Here is a 20,083-nt window from a genome sequence, read left to right on the forward strand (position 1 = left end):
AGCTTACTGCGACCGTATCTTGGCAGCAGAGTGACCTCGCTGTGGGTTATGTTGCCTATTTTGACAACCAAAGTGGCCACTCCACCTCCTGTATTGGTGCAGACACAGATACAAGCTGTGTGGTCTCAGGACTGCAGTGTGGCACAGTGTACAGTCTGTGGGTCAAGGCTCTTGGACAGCAGTACAACAGCACACTCAGCTCCGTGGTCTCTCTGACGGCAGGTAATGAAATTCTATGAACAACCACAATAACAACATAGACACACCTGCAGTATTTGATAGCAAAGTAACTACGGTGATAAAGTCGCCTGTTATTATTTCTCAAGTTAAACTTTGACACAGGATGAGTGGGATTGCCAGTTTTTAGTGAGATAAATGTAATAGGTCTGGTCAGTTTAACACATTTCCTCTTTATGTGATAAGTGGAGGCAACAACTAAATGTATTCAGGCACAAGCTAATTTCAATATTTTTTCATGATCTTGCTTCTGTAAAACTTCTTTGAGACAATCATTATTTTGGAGCACATGCAGTCTTGAAATGATGTGTTTATGAGGGAAATATGTATCAGAGAATTTAAGCTCAAACATCCACTTATCCATCATCCAACAACATTATTTCTGCAACAATATGCTTTCAATTGTATCTGGTTTTACATTCATATTTACCTGTAAATTCTCTGGAATCCCACAGGACCTTGTAAGCCCAACAACATTGAAGCCATAGTGGACTGCGTGGCCCATTCTGTAGCTATGTCCTGGCAACCAAGTGTTGGAGCCGTGTCCTACCTTACTGCGCTTAAAGCTTTGTCAGGCCACACCGCCAGCTGTACCACCAACCAAACCAACTGCCAGCTGAGCTCCCTGCAGTGTGGGGAGGAATACAATGTCACTGTGACGGCTGTTGGAGAGACGTGTAACAGCACGGCTCATATGGCAGGATACCTCACACCAGGTACAGTACGGCACGTGCACACTTTTCTTCTCATGGCATGATCACATTGGCCAAAAACATTCACGATAATGTTATTATTATGACATCAGTAGAAAAGTTGAAACCTGTAAAAAAAAAATCCTGTCAGGCTAATTCCCAATTGTCTTTTGAGGTTTTTTTTTCTCAATTTTGGAGGAAATTGAATATGTGATAATACACAATGTGTATACACATTATCATTATTTCATTCTTTAAATATCACGATTCCAATCAATATCAGTATATTGTGACACTCCTAATGAGAATGCTATCAATCTTTTAACTCAACTTTTAGCATGTTTCATGTCAGCCGTTGCGTTGCCGGCAGACCAACCAATTTTCCGTACATTATACTTTAATTGACCTCTTTTTTCTTTAGAACCATGTGCTCCTGTGAATGTCTCTGTCCACTACAACATGAGCACTGCCGAGGTGATGTGGGATGCAACAAAAGGTGCCAGCTCATACTCGGCTGTGGCTGAAACGGATCAGGGCCTGACGGTCACCTGCAACTCCACCAACACCCACTGCTCCCTGGCCGGACTGCAGTGTAGTCAGATCTACAACATCACTGTGATGACCGGAAACCTGGCCTGCAACAACACTGTGACCTCTGCGCCCCGCCGGCTCATGACAGGTATGTCACACATAAGCCAAATGGCTCTACAGTACTGTGTCCAGGTTGGTCTCTCAATTCCGTTCATTCATGTCCAAATGTGATCCCTTCAATCAGAACCCTGCCCACCTACGAACGTTCAAGCAAATATGACATGTGAACAGCTGACTTCGACTGTGTCCTGGCAGCAGAGTGACCACGCTGTGGGTTACATCGCCTATTTTGACAACCAAGACGGCCACCACACCTCCTGTGTTAGCACAAGCGCAGACACCTTCTGTAGCGTCTCAGGACTGCAGTGTGGCACAGTGTACAGTGTGTGGGTCCAGGCGCTTGGACAGCAGTACAACAGCTCAGACAGCTCTGTGGTCTCTCTGACATCAGGTGAATAATATAACCATGCGTGATGTTTCAAACTGCATTCTCCCTCTAGCCTCTTTTTAACTTGTGTTATTTTATTTATTGTGTTTTTAATGTGTTGTAAAGTGTCCTTGAGTGTTGAGAAAGGCGCTTTTTTAAAATAAAATTTATTATTATTATTATTATCTCAGGTTTGGAATTTTCTTGTTAAGTCATTTTGTTCTCTTGCTGCTTCCTCAGCTCCCTGCCTGCCCAGTGAGGTAGCAGTAGAAGTAAGCTGTGAGGCTGACGGTGCTACTGTGGTGTCCTGGAATTCTACTTATGGCACAGCAAATGTTTCACTGATGGCCAGCGGCGGCGGGAGTCTTCAAACTCTGTGCACAACTCAGCACAACAGTTGTAATCTGACAGGCCTAAGCTGTGGGGAGTCCTACAATCTCAGCCTCATCGCCAGCAATGAGCAATGCAGCCTCACAGCACCGACACACAGCAACTTTACAACACGTGAGTTTTTTGCACTTTATTCACACACGTGGCAGCTGCTGGTCCACAAGTTAACCTCATCTTTTGACACCTTTTTCAGGGCCTTGCCCTCCTCAGCGTGTGGCTGTTAGCCTGCAGTGCGGTTCCGGCACAGCTGACCTATCCTGGGAGGAAAAGTCTGAGGTTGAGCTGTACACAGCAAGTGCAATCAAAGCGTCGGGAGGACAAGAGAAAAAGTGCAACTCCACAGGGTCTACCTGCCAGTTCCCCGGTCTGGACTGTGGAGAGATGTATAACTTATCGGTCAAAGCACACATTCAAGGCTGCTGGAGCCAGGCCAGTAGCACTGTGTACATCCAGACAGGTACTCCACGGGCCAATACATGCATATCTTCTCATTAAATACACTTATTCCAATAATGTTGCATCCTTGTTTTGGTGTATTTATCTCTTTTTACCCAGCTGTATCGTATTCTAAAAGCCACAGCCGTCTTTCATCATAACATTTTAAAAGCAGAAAGAATGGCCATGTTATAGTAAATGCTGCAGTTTTGTTTAAAATGTCCAGCATAATGTCAAACATTTCATTCCTCCTACATTACATTCATAGAAAACAATCAGGTGTTTTAACTTAAATTCTACATACAACAAAAAGTCAAGTCTTCTTGAACAAAGTTGCCAGTTGCCACCACCATCCAACACCAGATTATCATTTCAACTCAGAGACCCACACAAGCTTAACTGCAGTGACTCCCATGTTTTTAGCTCATTTATAAGTTCAAAAGTATAGCTCCAAAGTAAACAGTTCTGTAGGGTACTGATTTAGCTTTCTGTTGCAGCAGTGTTGAGGTGAAAAAACAAAGTTTTATAGCTGGGCTATTCTAGTCCTGCAAATTGTAGCTGGCTGAACAAATCTTTCCGTTATCAAAATAGTGTGAGATAAGATATCTAACACCAATCAAAGTATATCACCTGAGCCAGATAGTTTATAGCTACTTAAAACTGCTACCATCAGCATGCGCAACAAGCGCCAGCCGAGACTGAAAGCATAAATCAACCACAAATAATTAGACTAGTTCAAATAAATAGATTTGCTGTAATCGACCTGTGGTAAAACGTTGACGTGTGCAATGTTTCCAAATGTAACTGGGCATTATAAAAACTGCTTTGATCATTAAGGTACTTTTTTTTCTTTTTTTTTTAAACTGTTTTTAACATGTTATGAGTCATTGTTTAATATAAGGAATATTTACTCAAATTTCAAATAAGGAAAAGCTAAAAAATTTCAACAGTTGAGATGCACTTCTATCACTTCTTGCCCCAATTTCCTACAGCTGGACTGGGTCTCATCTAAAGTGTTCTGCCTCTTTTTCTCTCTCTTGCTATTTTTAGAGCCTTGCCAGCCCGTGATTGTTTCTGCTCAGGTGTCCTGTCAGAGTGAGGAGGTCCAGATCTCGTGGCACCAGGCAAGAGGTGTGGTGAACTACTTAGTTACAGCCACAGGGAGCCTTGGATATGTGGAGAAGCACAACACAAGCCAAACCCTTCTGTCAGCCACTTTACCATGTGGACAGTACTATAATGTCACAGTGCACGGACAGGGCAGCGAGTGTGACAGCATCCCCAGCAGTCCTGCCCTCTTCAAAACTGGTATGCCACTTGTATTTTAAGTCACATGAACATTCTTTTGACTTCATGTGCTTGCTTTACCTGCAACCATCATCTCCCCACAGGACCATGTATCCCCTGGAATGTATCAACTTACTTGCAGTGTGAGTTTAACATGGGTTCTGTCAGATGGGGCCCCAGTGATGGCGCTGAGTCATATATTGCCATAGCTACCGGCCTTGATGGCCACACCCACAAGTGTCTCACCAACAGCACCTCCTGCACATGGAACGACTTGCACTGTGGAGAGGAGTACAATGTTGTGGTGAAAGCGAAGGCTGACAACTGCACCAGCCTGCCCAGCAACAGCTCCATCATACATATGGGTATGGAATGGAGAGTTTGCCAGTTTCTAATTATTTCTGACTCTTTCGATCTGTAAGATTATTTCAAATCAAATTTCACCAAATATAGATATTTGTTGTATGATATCCATCCTTTCTGTTTTCTTCCAGATCCTTGCATGCCCCAGGATTTGGCTGCTACTGTGAACTGTGACATGAAAGTGGTGTCTCTGAGCTGGGATGCCAGCAACAGGACGAAGCTGTTCATGGTATCAGCTCAGGCAGGAAATAGATCAGTCAGTCTCAGCACCAACATCACCACAGCTGACTTTTCTGAATTGAACTGTGGACAAAACTACAGCCTCACAGTAACACCTCACAACCATCACTGTCCTGGCAACCACAGCGCGTCAGCTTCTGTGCAGACCTGTATGTACTGTTCAAAGATGAATCTTAGAGGCAAACTGAAGATGAATGTACCCAGATATGATAGCAGAAGAGAACTCAAATCAGTTTTAAATAAACTTAAATGTCTTTGTTTTTTTCTTTTTTTTTTGCAGGGCCATGCGCCCCTATGGGAATCTCCGCCACGCAGGATTGTCTCTCTAGCATCATCATGGTAACCTGGCAGCCTAGCAACGGCTCAGACTACTACACAGCCACCATGCAGACAGACACAGGCATCTCAGAAATGTGCATGTCTGAAACCAGTGCATGCAGCGTTCCCGCTCTGACATGTGGGCACAACTTCTCCGTGTCGGTCACAGCTTCCAACCAGCAGTGTAACGTCACCTCCAGTCAAACCACAAGTCTGCAGTCGGGTGAGCATCAAAAAGCATTAAGTTACTGTTAGCAACATTCATGCCATCTGAAAGTACATGGGTCCTTTTCTTTACATTTTATATTTTTCAAAAGACTTCTTTCTGACAAAATATGTTAATGCACCGAATGGAAATAAATATGAACACATAGAATTTACCAGGGACAGCCTTAACATGGCTAACTAGTGAGTTTCGCTGTCTACTCGATGTAATGATACTTTTAGGTGCAATTATGTGAAAAGCATCTTCTTTGGGATTATTGTAACTATCCACATAGCTTCTAAATTCATATGGTGTCATTCCACTGTGATAGATAAGTACATCAATTATTGTTTCACTTTGAATCCAATATGTTGAAGTTTTTACCCACCACAGTATATACTGTAATATCCTATGTGTTCTATCTGCAGTGCCATGTGTTCCCACTAATGTCTCAGTGGTCATGGACTGCGCCAACAACTCTGCTGTTGTGTCCTGGTCTGCTAGTCGGGGTGCGGTTCAGTACTCAGTGATGGCCCTCAGTAGTCATAGCAACGACAGCTGTCAGACCTCTGATCTCAGCTGTAGCCTGACCAGCCTCACGTGTGGCAACAGCTACGCTGTTCAGGTTGTGGCAGTAGATGAGAGCTGCTCCAGCGTCCTCAGTCAGGTTCTTGTATTCAACTCAGGTAAGAAATATAACACCAGTCAACAGAATACCAGATATTTTAAGAGTGAGTAATCCAATTGTCTTGGTGTTCTCAGGCCCCTGCCCACCTCAAAACATGAGTGCCCAGATAAGCTGTTTGTCAAACGACTTGAATATTTCTTGGGATGCCATTAGAGATGCTGACCACTTTTTGGTGTCATTAACTGCTGAAAACGGAGGACCTATTGAAGTATGTAACACCACAACCACTGCGTGCTCCATCAGCAACATGACTTGTGGAAAAACATTCACTGTTCAAGTCACTTCTGTGAGAGGCGACTGTCGCAGCCAGCACAGTCTGCCCCAGACCATCCAGTCAGGTATGAAACCTTTAAATTAAACATCCACTTTTGCGTTACTCGCTCCATCCACTCAGCAGCCCATCTCTGATATTTTCTTCTCAGCTCCCTGCCAGCCTCAGGGAATCAGAGGCAACCTGGACTGTGTGACCAATTCTGCCTGGATCTCATGGGACGCTGCCCCTGGGGCGGACGGATACACCGCGTCCGCTGTGGGTGGAGACAGCTATACAGCAAACTGCACCACATCCACTAACACTACATGTGAGGTGGAAGATTTGGCCTGTGGAGTTTTTTACAACTTCACCGTCACTGCGAAAAACAGCAAGTGTGAGAGTCAGCCGAGTGCCACCATCAAGCTGCAGACAGGTATTTCAGACATACCGAGAGCCTCATTTTGGCTCACTTACAATATTTATTCATCCTACAGAGTAATGTTAATGTGCTCTGTTTCCTTCCACAGCCCCCTGCTCGCTCTCTGGTATCACCGCCTTTGCAGAGTGTCACAATTCCTCCATCCTCGTTGTGTGGCACCTTATGGAGGGGAGCGAGGGAAACACCGTGTACACTGCCACAGCAGAGGCCAGTGACCGTACCTTCCTGTCGTGCAATGGCACCGGCACCAGCTGCTACCTGTACGGAGCACAATGTGGCCTCGGTTACACCGTCATCGTAGCAGCTTCATCAGACCAGTGCAGCAGTTTAAGAAGTCCTCCCTACAGAATAAGCATGGGTAAATTTTTTTTGTTTGTTGCATAAAACCTATGGAAAACGTCTTTGTGAAAGATTCTTGTGTGAAACAATAGTTCTCAGAAGTATGCCCTGTTTCTTAGAACTTGGTTGAGAAGATCGATGCCACTTCCCATAAACTGGAAAAAATGCCCCTCCAAAAATAAGTAAAAAAAACAACAAATACAAGACGTTTTTGCTTGAAATAAGCAAAAAAAAAATCGGCCAATGGAACCAGTGAAAATCGGCTTGTCAAGATTTCTTGAAATAAGATGTGATATTTAGGACTTTTGAGATAAAAGTGATCTTGAAATTAGCTTAAAAACCTCTTCAAATGTCAAAAAAAGCTTGTTTCATATGAGATGTGACTCAAAACAATTTGTTTTCAAGACTTTTTCATTTAACAAGATATTCAAGATGTATTGTCTTTAAACAAGTCCCTATATCTGGCTAAAATAGAACTTGTTAGGCAGTTGTGTTTTATATCAAGTGTAATGAGATATTTTGACTAGAAATGAGACAAATATACTTGGTAAGACTTTGATTTTTTTTCCAGTGTATCTGTTAGATAAACATGCATCAGCTAAGAAATGGTTAGTTTATTTCAACATAAAGACCAAGTCAATAAGAAATCAAAAAATATTCAGATTTTATTTAGTAGTAATTATATGTAATTTGATTTACAATGTCGAGCTTATTGATAAAGAAAACAAAAGCTGAACTCTCCTGTGCCAAATACATGAAATGGTCTTAGCGTTTTAACAGGTGTGATATTTACAATCATCTTCACCAGTTGAGGTTTATGTGTTTGAACATTTTTCATGCAGCTACTGTGCATTAGTGCAGCACCTTAAAGCTGTCTAACAAAGAAAGACAGAAAAAGAAAAATAGGAATTAAACTCAAATCTACAACTGCTGACACATGCCTTTTCTTCTCCAAAGAGCCCTGTCCACCCACAGACGTGATGGTGAACGCCTCCTGCGGGAACCACAGCGCTCTGGTGTCCTGGACACCTTCTCCTGTCGCTAAAACCTACCGCGCTGTGGCTACGGCTGCGGATGGACACGAACACACTTGCAACACCAGCTCCAGTAGCTGCAGCATAACAGAGCTGCACTGTAACCAGGAGTACACAGTCTTTGTGACCGCGAGCCATGAGAACTGCTCCAGCAAAGCCAGTCGGAATGTAACACTGAACACAGGTGTTTGTTCTCAGACGTGTAGAATATCAGTGATCAACATAAGTAGAGACATATAACTTTGATTAGGAGTTACTATTTCAATTTCCTCTGTGTCCAGGTCCTTGCCAGCCAGGTGGACTCTCAGTTACTTTCCACTGTAACAATCAGTCTGCGACTCTAACGTGGACGCCCAGTGACAGCGCTGAAGACTATTACGGCTGCGCTCAGGCTGGAAACGGAGACATGCTTTACTGCCACAGCACGCACCCCTCCTGTACCATCGGCGGTCTTGTGTGTGGAACAGTATACAATTTCTCTGTTCAGGCCTCAGATGGGACGTGTAACAGCTCCTTCAGTGACCCTGTGCAGGATGGGGCAGGTATGACATGCCCTCCTTACTCAGCGAAAAAAAAAAAAAAAAAAAAAAAAAGTCTCAGTAAGGTTTACTCTCAAATGAAACAGCAAATGAAAACCTCCCCCTGTCTCCCTTAGCTCCCTGTCCCCCGGATGCTGTTGAGGTAGAGCTGATGCCGATGGAGATGGAGATCCAGGTGTTGCGCTTCAGCTGGACGCAGACCGCCTGTGGAGACACGGAGAACTTGCTGACTTTAAAGGGAAGTCTCCTGGGGGACAGCCAGGCCCTGTTCGAGCTCTCCTCCTACTGGACGAACATGACGTACTTTGAGATCCCTCTCCCCTGCAGCTCATCCTACGCTGCCACGCTGCAGAGCAAGAATGCTGCGAGTACAAGCCCCAAATCTGTGCCCCTCAATGGAACAACAGGTACGCCACACTCAGCCACTGCTTACACCCTGTTTTACATCTTGCAACCCAGCTGATGAGGTACTCTCATTTCATGGTGTTTGTTTTCAAAGCAATGCTGGAGAAGTTAGAGAATTTAAAGGTAACACATGTAAAAAGTTTTTATTCTCATTTCTCCCCTCCCAGCCCCTTGCCCACCCTCGGGAGTGACGTACAGTGGAAACAGCTCCTTTGCCACAGTGTCCTGGAACGCTTCTGTGTTTGCCACCACATTCACTGTGTATGACAGCAGTGTCACGCCCAGGGCTCAGCTCTGCAACACTACGATGCTGTCCTGCTCTCTGTCCAACATCGCTGTCAATGATCTGGTGATCACAGCCAGTAACGCAGCAGGAGAAAGTCAACCAACAGATGCCATAGATGGTAGGATATCAATACTGCATTTGTGTGGAAATTATTCGACAAATGGTACTTTTTAAAAAACTAACGCAAACATTTCCTCTTCAGTGGTAACACAAGATCGCAGGAGGAGAGATCTCAGTGACCGAATGCCTGATGATGGTAAGTTTGGACATGTAAGAACAATCAGTCCATTGTTTTTGAGCTTTTTTTCTAAATCAATCATAAATGTTTTGTTTATTCCCACCCCCACCAGGAAGCCTCTCAGCTCCACTACTGGATGTGAAACAGGCCACGCCAACGGTTATTTTCCTTGAGTGGTCTCCCATGGAGGATGCCACCTACTACAACCTGCTGATCCGGAAGCAAGGCAGCCTCAGCGACACTCAGGAACTGATGGTGTACGGAGAAAGCATGATTGTCACCGATCTGAGCCCCAACTCCACCTACTGTCTCACCGTGTTAGCTTTTTACACAGCTGCGAGTGGGCCGGAGTCAGAGCCCGTGTGTGTGCAAACGGGTCAAGGGGTTCCACAACGGATCGTAAATAATACTTAAGTTTGGGGGACAAATATGCGGGTCTTCACGCCGCCTTTTTAAATGATTATTTTTGAAAAAGCGGCAGCACTTTTGAATGTCAAATAATGTTCTAGTAGTGCACCAGGACTTTACATTTGAAAAAGCATGGCAATTTGTTTGGGTAGAATTTTACATTTCTGCTGGTTTACCTTTACATTGCACAGCTGGGCTTTAGTGTGTGTAGGTCATGTCAGCAAAAGCTTAATCTGTTGATGATCCAGGTGGTGAGTAATGTCTTTGAAAAAAAATGGCTCCATTCCACTGGAATGTGTTACATTAAAAAAGATTTGTCATTGTTTACATGGGGTTTTGTTCCTTTTTATATTCACTGATGTAAATGGTGCATGAACCTGTTTACAGGTAAATATATATATATATATATATATATATATATGGAAGTTTATAAACATCATGAGTATTCGCTTTTTGACATTTCTAAATGTATATTTAAGATGAAGATTATTTTCACTATAGTCCAATAAAACTGTCTGAATACTGTTTGGATTCTGCTTCTAAATTTTTGGGGTTGAGCAAAAACTTGTTAATCCCACATTTCTATCAATCTGCAGGTAGACATCTCCATCTATACGCAATTACGCATACAGATAACTTTTCAAATAAAACTCATTTTAGATCACTGCAGTTTGTGCGGCATCTGTTTGGACATTTTCCAAAAACAAGAGAGCATTGTTTATAAAAGTGTTTTATTAGAAAACAAAATGCAACAGAGCAATAACTCAAACACAACACAAGCAGGAATCAAGTGTGTGGTAAAAATTACCCTTTGCAGGCTGCCCTTCAGAGGATTAAAACATTCTCGGACCATCTACACACCAGTCACGGGCAGAACTGTTCAGTGAGCCGCACAGCTCCTTTTCCTGAAGGCTGAACTCAAAACGTTCACAGAAGCACTGCAACATCAATCAAATCTTAAAAAATAACTGTATTGCTTTTGTGCAGGCTGAAAATAACTACTGTTATCCTTTATAAATTACATAAAGTATACGTCGACAGTGTGGCGCTGAGCCTTTGAGCTAGACTCTGCCCATTAATAGTGTGTAGACCGTCTCCAGACATTATGTACAAACATTTCTTTTTGGGGCAAAAACGAGAACCATAGAAAATTAAAATGCCATCTTTGTCACTTTACAGATTTCAAGTGAGGACTAACAACGCTCTAACAGGGAGAGGGACAGCAGAAAAAACAAACTGAAAGCAACGTTACATTGGCCAAACACAACAACTCCAGATGTCCAGCGTGCTAACACTCCTTCTCTTCGGTGAAGGTGATTGACCACGCAGTCGGATAGAGAAATGGAAGGAAAACACAGGAGTAATACTGCTGTGAGCCGACGTTCACTCAGCGCTCTGACTCCTTCGGCGGTCGTTATGTTTACTATGGTCGTTAATGGACTCTCGCTGATGGTGGCTCTTCTCTTTGCTACGACTACGCTTGTGAGAACGCTGTTCGCCATCTCGCTCTCTGTCCCTCTCTCTGCTGTGGCTGCGCTCCCTTTTCCTGCTCTTCTCCTCTCCTCCACTTCTATGCTTCCTGTCACGGCTCCGACTCCGGCTCGACCTTTTGGCCCTCCTCTCTTCCCTGTGCCGGTCCCTATCATCCTTATGCCTCCGATCGTCTGCCTCCCCTCTGCTCTTCTTATCTCTGGACTTCTCCCTTTCAGTGCCTTTGTCCTTGTGGTGTTCCCGGTCCTTCCTCCTGCTCCTGTCATCCCCTCCCTCTTTTTCTTTCTCCCTGCGCTCACTCCTTCTTTCCCGGCTGACGCTGCGACTTTTTTTGCGTTCTCGGCGGTCTTGGTTTTTGTCTGCGCTACGGGATCGCCGCCTTTCCCTGTCCCCTCTATCCCTGTCTCGGTCCCTCTCCTTCCTCTGGCGGTCACGCTCTCTCTCCAGCTCCCGATCAAAGCTGGGGTTGTGGCGCTCTCTCTCGCGGTGGTGGCTCCTGCTCCTCGACCGTTTGGGCGACCGTTTTGGCGACCTCCTGGGGCTCGGTGTCCGTCTGGGTGTCCTGGCAAAGACGAGACATTTTAACGCTGATAAATTAACTGTAAAGGTAAACAAATCTACGTACGAAAATGGCAAGTAGTTTTTCCTGATACCAGTATCTCTGCTTGGGCAAAAATAAGTCACTTTTGGACTTTGTCACTATTATGTTTGAATTTAAATATGGATACAGCAGTAACTTCTACATTAGCATTAAGCCCAAACATTTTTATGTTTTGTAGCACAGCTTCGGTTTAGGTACATTTGTACACAAAGGTCTGAACCAAAGATCTTGAACTTTGACCCATCTGTCCGGAAGACTCCGTTCTAGGAATTCTTTGTCCTCTGTATTTGGTCCTTGGCTCACTTAAAGCTGCAGTCTGCAACTCTTTTTCAAGCATAATGCCTGGAACTGTCCGGGGATTCTGAAAGTAGTACATTAAATACCCCAATACAAAAAAAAATGAGTTCTCTAGGTCCCCTATATGTCCCGCTAGGTCCCTCCAAAGCCAGCAGGTTTGTTTACAACATTGCAGACCGGACAAAGGTAACCAATCAGGTTACGAGCTGGGCTCTGCTGCCTGTCAATCACCGATTGTGCACGCGCGATACAAGGTAGGCTCGTCCCCACGCTTATTTATCTAGACTATTGAACTTCATTACGGGCTAGTCCACTTACTGTGTCTTCCATGATAGCAAATGACAGGTGAGTTGATGAATGAGGAGTCGTGTAGGCGCATCTGGCGTGCACGTAGACGTGCACGAGTTCTCATGTGTTTTGATGGGGCGGGACAGGAAGTTGAATAACTTTTTATTTTTCGGTTAAAAAATAAGCATTTCTTGCATTTTGCGACTACGGAGGTCACCGTTTTCAACTTCAAGCGTTCTGATAGATCATGTAAACTCTTAGAATGCCAAAAATTAGGACTTTACGTATGACAACAACAAATCCTGCAGACTGCAGCTTTAAGTACAGAGAAGCGGGGGAAGGTAACGCGGACCTCCCTCTGTTTGACAAACTGGCATGGAAGTAAAATATTCAAAAAGATTTCTGACAGCCTTTTAAAAGCTTGAGCAGAATAGCAGAAAAAGTTAGAAACGTTTTCTTTTCATGCCGACCTTTTTAAAGCTGTTAAATCAATTTCTGAGTTAAAAAACAACAACTTTCAAAATATACTTGAGAGCCCGCAATTAAAGTGCCTTTTGAGTCACCGATTTGGCGTCTTAAAGCTGCAGTCTGCAAGATTTGTTGTTGTCATACATAAAGTCCTACTTTTTGGCATTTTAAGAGTTTACATGATCTATCAGAACGCTTGAAGTTGAAAACGGTGACCTCCGTAGTCGCAAAATGCAAGAAATGCTTATTTTTTAACCGAAAAATAAAAAGTTATTCAACTTCCTGTCCCGCCCCATCAAAACACATGAGAACTCGTGCACGTCTACGTGCACGCCAGATGCGCCTACACGACTCCTCATTCATCAACTCACCTGTCATTTGCTATCATGGAAGACACAGTAAGTGGACTAGCCCGTAATGAAGTTCAATAGTCTAGATAAATAAGCGTGGGGAAGAGCCTACCTTGTATCGCGCGTGCACAATCGGTGATTGACAGGCAGCAGAGCCCAGCTCGTAACCTGATTGGTTACCTTTTACCGGTCCAGACTGCAATTTTGTAAACAAACCTGCTGGCTTTGGAGGGACCTAGCGGGACATATAGGGGACCTAGAGAACTTTTTTTTTTTAGTATTGGGGTATTTAATGTACTACTTTCAGAATCCCCGGACAGTTCCAGGCATTATGCTTGAAAAAGAGTTGCAGACTGCCGCTTTAAACGCAAAACTGCTCTTCTTCAATGTCGTTTTAAGAGTTTGTGCTTCAGCATTTCTTGACACCCCTTTGTGTCAATTAAACTGACCAACACAGCAGCTGTGCTATAACGCTTGGACATTTTCAGGGGTTTTAGTACTTTTGGAGGGTACTGTACGTTTACTTTAGCTGTTAAATGCAAAAGGTCCAATCTGTGGGATTTATTGGAATAAAATGCAGGCTGCACACAAGTGAACATGCCCCACCTCAAGTTCAACACATAGCAGGGATTTAGGCTACGTGCCCACGACAACGCTCTGAAGCATAAACGCAGATGTCCGTTTTTTTCCTCCACAATTTATCTGCGTTCTCACGAGCGCTTGGGGGTGGATATCTGTCTATCCATGGGAACAGGGAAAGCGTATAAAACTCATAAAACTCGCAGTTTGCCGATGTAGTATGCACGCCCCGAACGTAGGTGGCAGTAGCAACAATACCTTTGGTATTGTTATATGAGTTATATTGTTATATATTACAGTGGAAACCGCTTATAGTGGTCACGGATATAGTAATCAACCGCTTATATCGATCAAAAGGCTTGGGACGGAATCATTTCTATACAAATGCTGTTTAAATAATTCGTTTATAGTAATCAAGAAATCCGCTTATAATGTTCATTTTTGGCCATTTTATGAATGTAAACATGTGCAAAAATAATTTTAAAACTACGTGTAGCTATTTTATTTTTTACTTCCTTGATTCCTTTCTGGACGTCTGCTTCTGCCTCGCTAGCTAACGTAACGAGTTGACACCGGGCAGCAAGCGCGCGAATCATGGCTGGAAAAAGGAAGTCATGGAGGAGCATGTGTCCGAGGATGGGTGCTGGAGAGCGGATTGAATGCGCGTGTGACCGCTGGAAGCTCCAGGCTGGTTCTTGTAAGATGGGAGGCCGGTGTTCATTCGATTACTCCTACTTGTCGAGAATTGCTACTTTGTGGTTTTGTGCATGCGCCGAGCCGATTTTCTAAGTTTCATTTTCACGCCAAGTAGCACAAATCGACAGAACACCGGCACGGAGGAGCATAGATCCGAGCAGGGGTGCTGAAAGGCGGATTGATTTCAAACTTTATTTTCAGACTTGTAAGAAAAAAATTGCACCGGCGGCACAGCAGAGAATAAGTAACGTACTGTATTTGAGTTAGCCTACAGTATGTCTGCGCACTGCGCAGTACTGTAATTAAACTTGCATGATAATAAAATTCAGTAAATGCTGAAGCTATCCGTTTCATTTCATTTTTCTCATTGAAAAAGCGATACAAATGGCATTTAGATGATATTCTCCATAAAAAAAATAAGTGAAATACCTGTACTGTAATACAACTTCGGTTTTAGTAATCAACCGCTTATAGTGTTCAAATTGGCTCTGGACCAACGTGATCACTATAAGCGGTTTCCACTGTAATAAATATGAGAAATGCCTGTTTTGTGGCTACTTCCTCCGCGTCAGTTGGAAGAAAATGGCGAAGCGCGGCGGCAACAACAGTACGCCTTCAAACTTTGTTTGGACAGATGATTAGGTCCAGTTGCTCCTGAACACGACACTGAACTACAAAGCCAGGAAGGCAGTGGATAATGTGGATTGGGAGAGTGTCCAAAATAAATGTAGTGAGATATGGGAGTCGTTCACGGAGAACTACCCACTTAATGTGTGCAAAAAACGCACTTCTGCGTTTTGAACTGTTCCTACGGCGACGAGAGGTTTGATCGTTTTCAAGATCTCCACTCTGGAGGGCGTTTGCGTTTTCTCCGTTTTGAACTCCTAAAAACGCCGTCGCCGTGTGCAAGATAGGCACATCTGTTGTGGGCACGTAGCCTAAGTTCAAAGGTGACAGCGTCATCCGATTTAATCTTTTCCAACGCAGTGTCGATCATTTCCACATTTCTTTACCATCAGGAGAGAAATTACGATGTTGAACGTATACGGTACATCTACAAACTGACACAAACTGCTTTTTGCTCAAAGTTGGAAGTGGTCACCAGAGACTCTTCACCCGAATCACAAACAGATATTCATATTTTCTCCCCATCAGATTGTTCTTTAGTAATTCTACCACTGAGTTTAGGGACAAAGCGTTGGTATGTTGGTTAAGAAGAGAGAAATTACCATTACAAATTTCAACATGGAGGAAAAGTGGAGGAGGAGTTTACTAATTTACACGCCCAAACTGTGCTCTCTGAGCATTCATCTAGAAACACACAGCAACACAAAGAATCTTAAAATCTATTACCTGGAGCGCCGCCTTTCCCCTTGTCTCCCCGGCTCTGTGAATGCGGCCGTCGCCTCCTCCTCCTGCGTCTCCTTTTGGACGATCTTGCGCGGCCTTGCCTTCATTTGCTGGTCGATTATCTTTTGGACAGGCACTGGGATCCGGGGAAACAGCGTGGAGAACCATTCCAGTTTGGTCAGGAAGGAGCGGAGCATTTCTCCGACGGTCATCACACAGCCACCTCCAGCTTTTACATCAAGCTCCTAAAAATCACACAGTTGGGAAAAGACAGAATAACTCAATTAGTACACATTATTAGGACACGAGGAAATGTAATTGCTTTTTCAATCTTGCCTCGCATCAGACAGTAATTTGTGATGACCAAGTACTGAACCTTCACCTCTGTTCATCTAGCTTAATCTCTCATATCAAATAAGCCTGCCGTTACTTCTGATAATTGTTAACAGAGGAAACAAAACTATAAATATTACAAGTCGTTTGCCTCATCTAACATGTCTGGCAGTTCCTGGAGTCTGTATTCACAGCGTGAGCTTGAATAACCATCAAGGCAAAAAATTTAAATTAAAAAAAAAAAAAATCATTAAATTTGTAAAACCAACCATTTTCCTTCAAATCGTGTTTTAAAACAGATTTTGATTTAATTTACTTTCTGATCCACAAATGAAGGGAAGGGAGAGTGCAGCACCATAGTGCTAATGGGATAAAGAGAGAGAAAGGTCCACTTCCTCCTTCAGTTCCCCAAAAGCATTATGAACTCTCATGGAGGATGAAAAAAAAGGCCCACAGTGTAAGCACAGATTGGAGCAGGTGGATAAGTGCACTCCAGTTGAAAAGATGTCAACTTATATGGTAAAGAACAGCTGCTTTGCACTCACGCAAACCAACAGTGCTGAGATACAATTTCCAATTCACCTGCTGCACAATGGACATCTAAAGAAAAAAACAGGGGAAATAACCAGTTGGGTACGATTTTATGATGATCAATTCAAATATAACACAACAGAACAACAAAGAAGGCCTGGTTGCACAGCCTGGGACCAGATTAGGTTGTTTTTTTTTTTTTACCAAGGCACGAAAAGTAAAACTTATGCTAAATTTGACATTTCGTTCATAAATTGTGTGAACACTCGAATTGCCATTTATCCCAAATTTTGTTTTGTGCAACAAGTCCTGATAAAAGATTTTTTCTTTTTTTTCTTTTTTTAAACAGAGGGCATGCCTTAATATTACATTGACTGACAGATTTACTCAGCATCATATGTGGTACTTACCCTGAGAAAAATCAGCAGCAGAGCAGTGAGCAAGTAACCTAGCTACTCAGGCTCAGAGGACAAAAATTGGGGGACAATTAAGCCAAATGAAGGCAAAGGTGAAAAATCAGCTATGAGCATCACAAGGATGGGGGAGGGAAGTGACTTTTAAAGTGTGGTAGCTGACTTTGCATTTCATAAAACTTATTAAAAAAAAGACAAAGGAAACAATGTTAAATCATTACCCGGGGTGACATACCTCCTCATCATCCAGGAAACCGTCATACCACTCTAGTAAATCTGCCGGGGGCTGAGTGTATCTGAGACACAAGAAAACAGAAAGCACAAATAGATTATTCAATTCAGAGAATTGTCTTCCGATAGACGCACAGACTTCCATTTCTAATCATCTACTTTCAGTGGGAAGTCCTACGAGGATGCTCACACACCACTTTCCATGATCTGTGGCACCAGCGATACAACATTATCGTCGTTTACTTCACATAATGGATTCATTTACTGAGCTCCTACCTTTAAATGACACTTTTAAGCAAATTAAACACATGAACTTTGCATCTTCTACAAAAATATCATTGACACTGTCTTTGTGAAGAGTGCCTTCACTACTGGAAATGATCCAGAGTGGAGTCTGGGTAGAAGTATCACCTCCTGCTATCAACACTGTAGTGTTTTATTTATGACGCATTCCTTTGGATGCATGTGAAATATTGAAAAAAAATTAATAAATCAGTGGAAAGCAGAGCGCATAGCAGCAGACAATGGCACAGACACTCCCTTATTGTGAAATATCTGGGAGGTTACTCACTCTGTTCACTCCTGGGCTCAAGCAGACATTAGGCATACCCACACTTTGTGATAAGGAGCTAGAAATGTAAGGCCCGGGAAATATCCAGTCTGACTGATTCTGATATTCACGTTTGCATCTACAGCTCCTCTGGGTGATGTCTAGAAAATTTGGGGGCTGCAGTTCTTGTGTGAAAACAGCTGTGAGAATAAAACCTTTGTCTCCCAAAACAGGAAGAAATAAAAATGCCTACATGTCAGAATTATAACAATCAAATGTGTCCGTTTCATGCAAAGAATCATACCTTATGTACATGAATCCAAGTGCTCTGATGTATGGAGAGTCTGTGTGAGTGATCAGACCCATCAGCTGTTTGCGAGTAAGCTTGAGAGTAAACAGTTTGTATAGAAGACAGAAAGCTGTAGATACAATCCCACCAGTCCCAACTCCACGCACCTACCACAGATAAAGAGGGAAATATTTTAAATTTTAAAAAGAAATCACAGCACGTCATCTACAGCTAATATTTGATAACAAGTGACGACTTGCCACCGGCACTGCGATACTACAGTTCCCACTTCATTTAATCTACAAATATTCCTCCACATCAGTAAAGAAATGTAGAGGGGGAATATAAAAATCACGTACTTCTCACTTACCCCTCCGCACATTCCAGTCTGGCCTGCGGTCTTTCTGCTTCCTTTTTCCCAGGGCTCAGCGTGAGTGACCTGTAGGCACACGGAGAAAATCAAATACATTCCCACATAGTCTGATCAAACTCAAGACAAAACTATAAAACTTAGAGGAATGTGCTTTTACTCCTGATATTTCGTAATTAATGCTCAGACTTTAGAAGACACCCCGACCCATCTCTAATGAAAACCCAACTTAACATGCCTCTAGAATACTACAAATATCAGAATATTTCCCTAAATTCTGAAATGATGCTGGCTTTTTAAAATTGTAAAACGGCTGCATTCCAACTAGGTCTAAATTAACTTTTACATAATGTTTAACAAAGGCAGATTACAGAACGAGCCTATAGAGAATAGGCAAGGGGGGTGTTCAGGTCCCCTGATATACCCAAGAAAGTGATACAGACTGGCCAAAGACGCACAATACAAATAGAAGAAGTAAAAATATACTAACTATCGCTACCTATTGTCATCTAACCTGGTACAGCTCAGTCGTTGTGTCGTTAAACGGACGCTATTCAGAAATTACTGACAAAACATTACACATATGTCTGGGGAAAAGAAAAGAAAAAAAAAAAAAAAAAAAAAAAAAAAAATCACACTCTAAACTTACATCTTCCCGAGTTGTAGGCCTAAAATTATTCCGTGCGCTATTTAATTACAGTTTTGCTTGTTACTTGACGACCGTTGTACGTTGCTACCACAATAAACCCAGACTAGTAATGGTTACCTAATAGCATGCGTGCGGGTTAGCATTTGCTAATGTTGGCCTTACCTTGAAATAGATTTCGTCCACAACTTCATGGTAGGTCTTTAATTCATAAAGCTGGACTTTGAAATACGGCGAGGAAAGTACATTGGTAAGAATCATTGGGTTGAGGTTCATAGTCTTTTCGTTGCCCCATAGGGGCAATACATTTCCATGTTTTCCTGATGTAGGCTTGCTAACGGCCTGTGTTGGTAGCTGGTTTCCGACGTTAGCCATTTTAGCTAAATCCCACGCCGCGAAGCTTAGTTTACCGTTAACGTATTTCCAGCTACAGAGCCATCGGTAATAGATAGCTAAATGTCAGTTGGTAACAAATTTCTTCGCTTAGTTTATGCGAAGTTGGGATTAAAATGTTGATAAGAACTTCCCGCCGCCGTTTTAGCTAAAGTGCTACTGCGAGGTGAAACCGGAACTGGAACTGGAACTGGAACGTTAGCGATGCATTGTGAACGGCTGGTGCCGCGCGGCCGCAGCTACGTCAGCACGGTGGATACTTGTTGTCGAAAATAAAAGCACGTAAGCACACTCAAGTGGTCTAAATTGTTTTCACAGTGTAAATGTCAGTACAAGTACGGAATAACTAATTCTCCCTTCCACTGCAATGCAAAAAAACACACACATATACAG

General features: G+C 43.0%; 2 protein-coding genes across 5 annotated transcripts; one reads left to right on the top strand and one right to left on the bottom strand.

Moving 5' to 3' along the window:
* The first annotated feature begins 4,167 nt into the window (after window positions 1-4,167).
* Window positions 4,168-10,217, top strand: LOC142398346 (fibronectin type III domain-containing protein 7-like). 2 transcript variants are annotated; one of them, XM_075482307.1, is made up of 13 exons: window positions 4,168-4,424; window positions 4,554-4,811; window positions 4,943-5,203; window positions 5,614-5,871; window positions 5,948-6,211; window positions 6,296-6,559; window positions 6,654-6,923; window positions 7,862-8,122; window positions 8,220-8,480; window positions 8,594-8,884; window positions 9,050-9,286; window positions 9,371-9,424; window positions 9,519-10,217. In XM_075482307.1, exons 1-13 carry the CDS (start codon window positions 4,214-4,216, stop codon window positions 9,818-9,820), a joined length of 3,192 nt encoding a protein of 1,063 aa, XP_075338422.1. In that variant the 5' UTR covers window positions 4,168-4,213; the 3' UTR covers window positions 9,821-10,217. The 2 variants fall into 2 exon arrangements, with proteins under 2 accessions (XP_075338422.1, XP_075338423.1); XM_075482308.1 differs by having other exon boundaries at window positions 9,531-10,217.
* Window positions 10,218-10,528: 311 nt separating this feature from the next.
* prpf38b (pre-mRNA processing factor 38B) lies at window positions 10,529-19,884 on the bottom strand. Of its 3 annotated transcripts, XM_075483575.1 has the most exons (6): window positions 19,463-19,884; window positions 18,652-18,720; window positions 18,297-18,448; window positions 17,447-17,507; window positions 15,938-16,179; window positions 10,529-11,867 (listed from the first exon to the last, which is right to left on the bottom strand). In XM_075483575.1, exons 1-6 carry the CDS (start codon window positions 19,670-19,672, stop codon window positions 11,198-11,200), a joined length of 1,404 nt encoding a protein of 467 aa, XP_075339690.1. In that variant the 5' UTR covers window positions 19,673-19,884; the 3' UTR covers window positions 10,529-11,197. The 3 variants fall into 3 exon arrangements, with proteins under 3 accessions (XP_075339690.1, XP_075339691.1, XP_075339692.1); XM_075483576.1 differs by lacking the exons at window positions 18,652-18,720; window positions 19,463-19,884 and having other exon boundaries at window positions 17,433-17,507; window positions 18,297-18,335; XM_075483577.1 differs by lacking the exons at window positions 18,652-18,720; window positions 19,463-19,884 and having other exon boundaries at window positions 16,813-17,507; window positions 18,297-18,321.
* Window positions 19,885-20,083: the final 199 nt, after the last annotated feature.

Source organism: Odontesthes bonariensis, chromosome 14 (genome assembly GCF_027942865.1).
Source record: "Odontesthes bonariensis isolate fOdoBon6 chromosome 14, fOdoBon6.hap1, whole genome shotgun sequence".
In the NCBI taxonomy this organism is placed as follows: Eukaryota; Metazoa; Chordata; class Actinopteri; order Atheriniformes; family Atherinopsidae; genus Odontesthes; species Odontesthes bonariensis.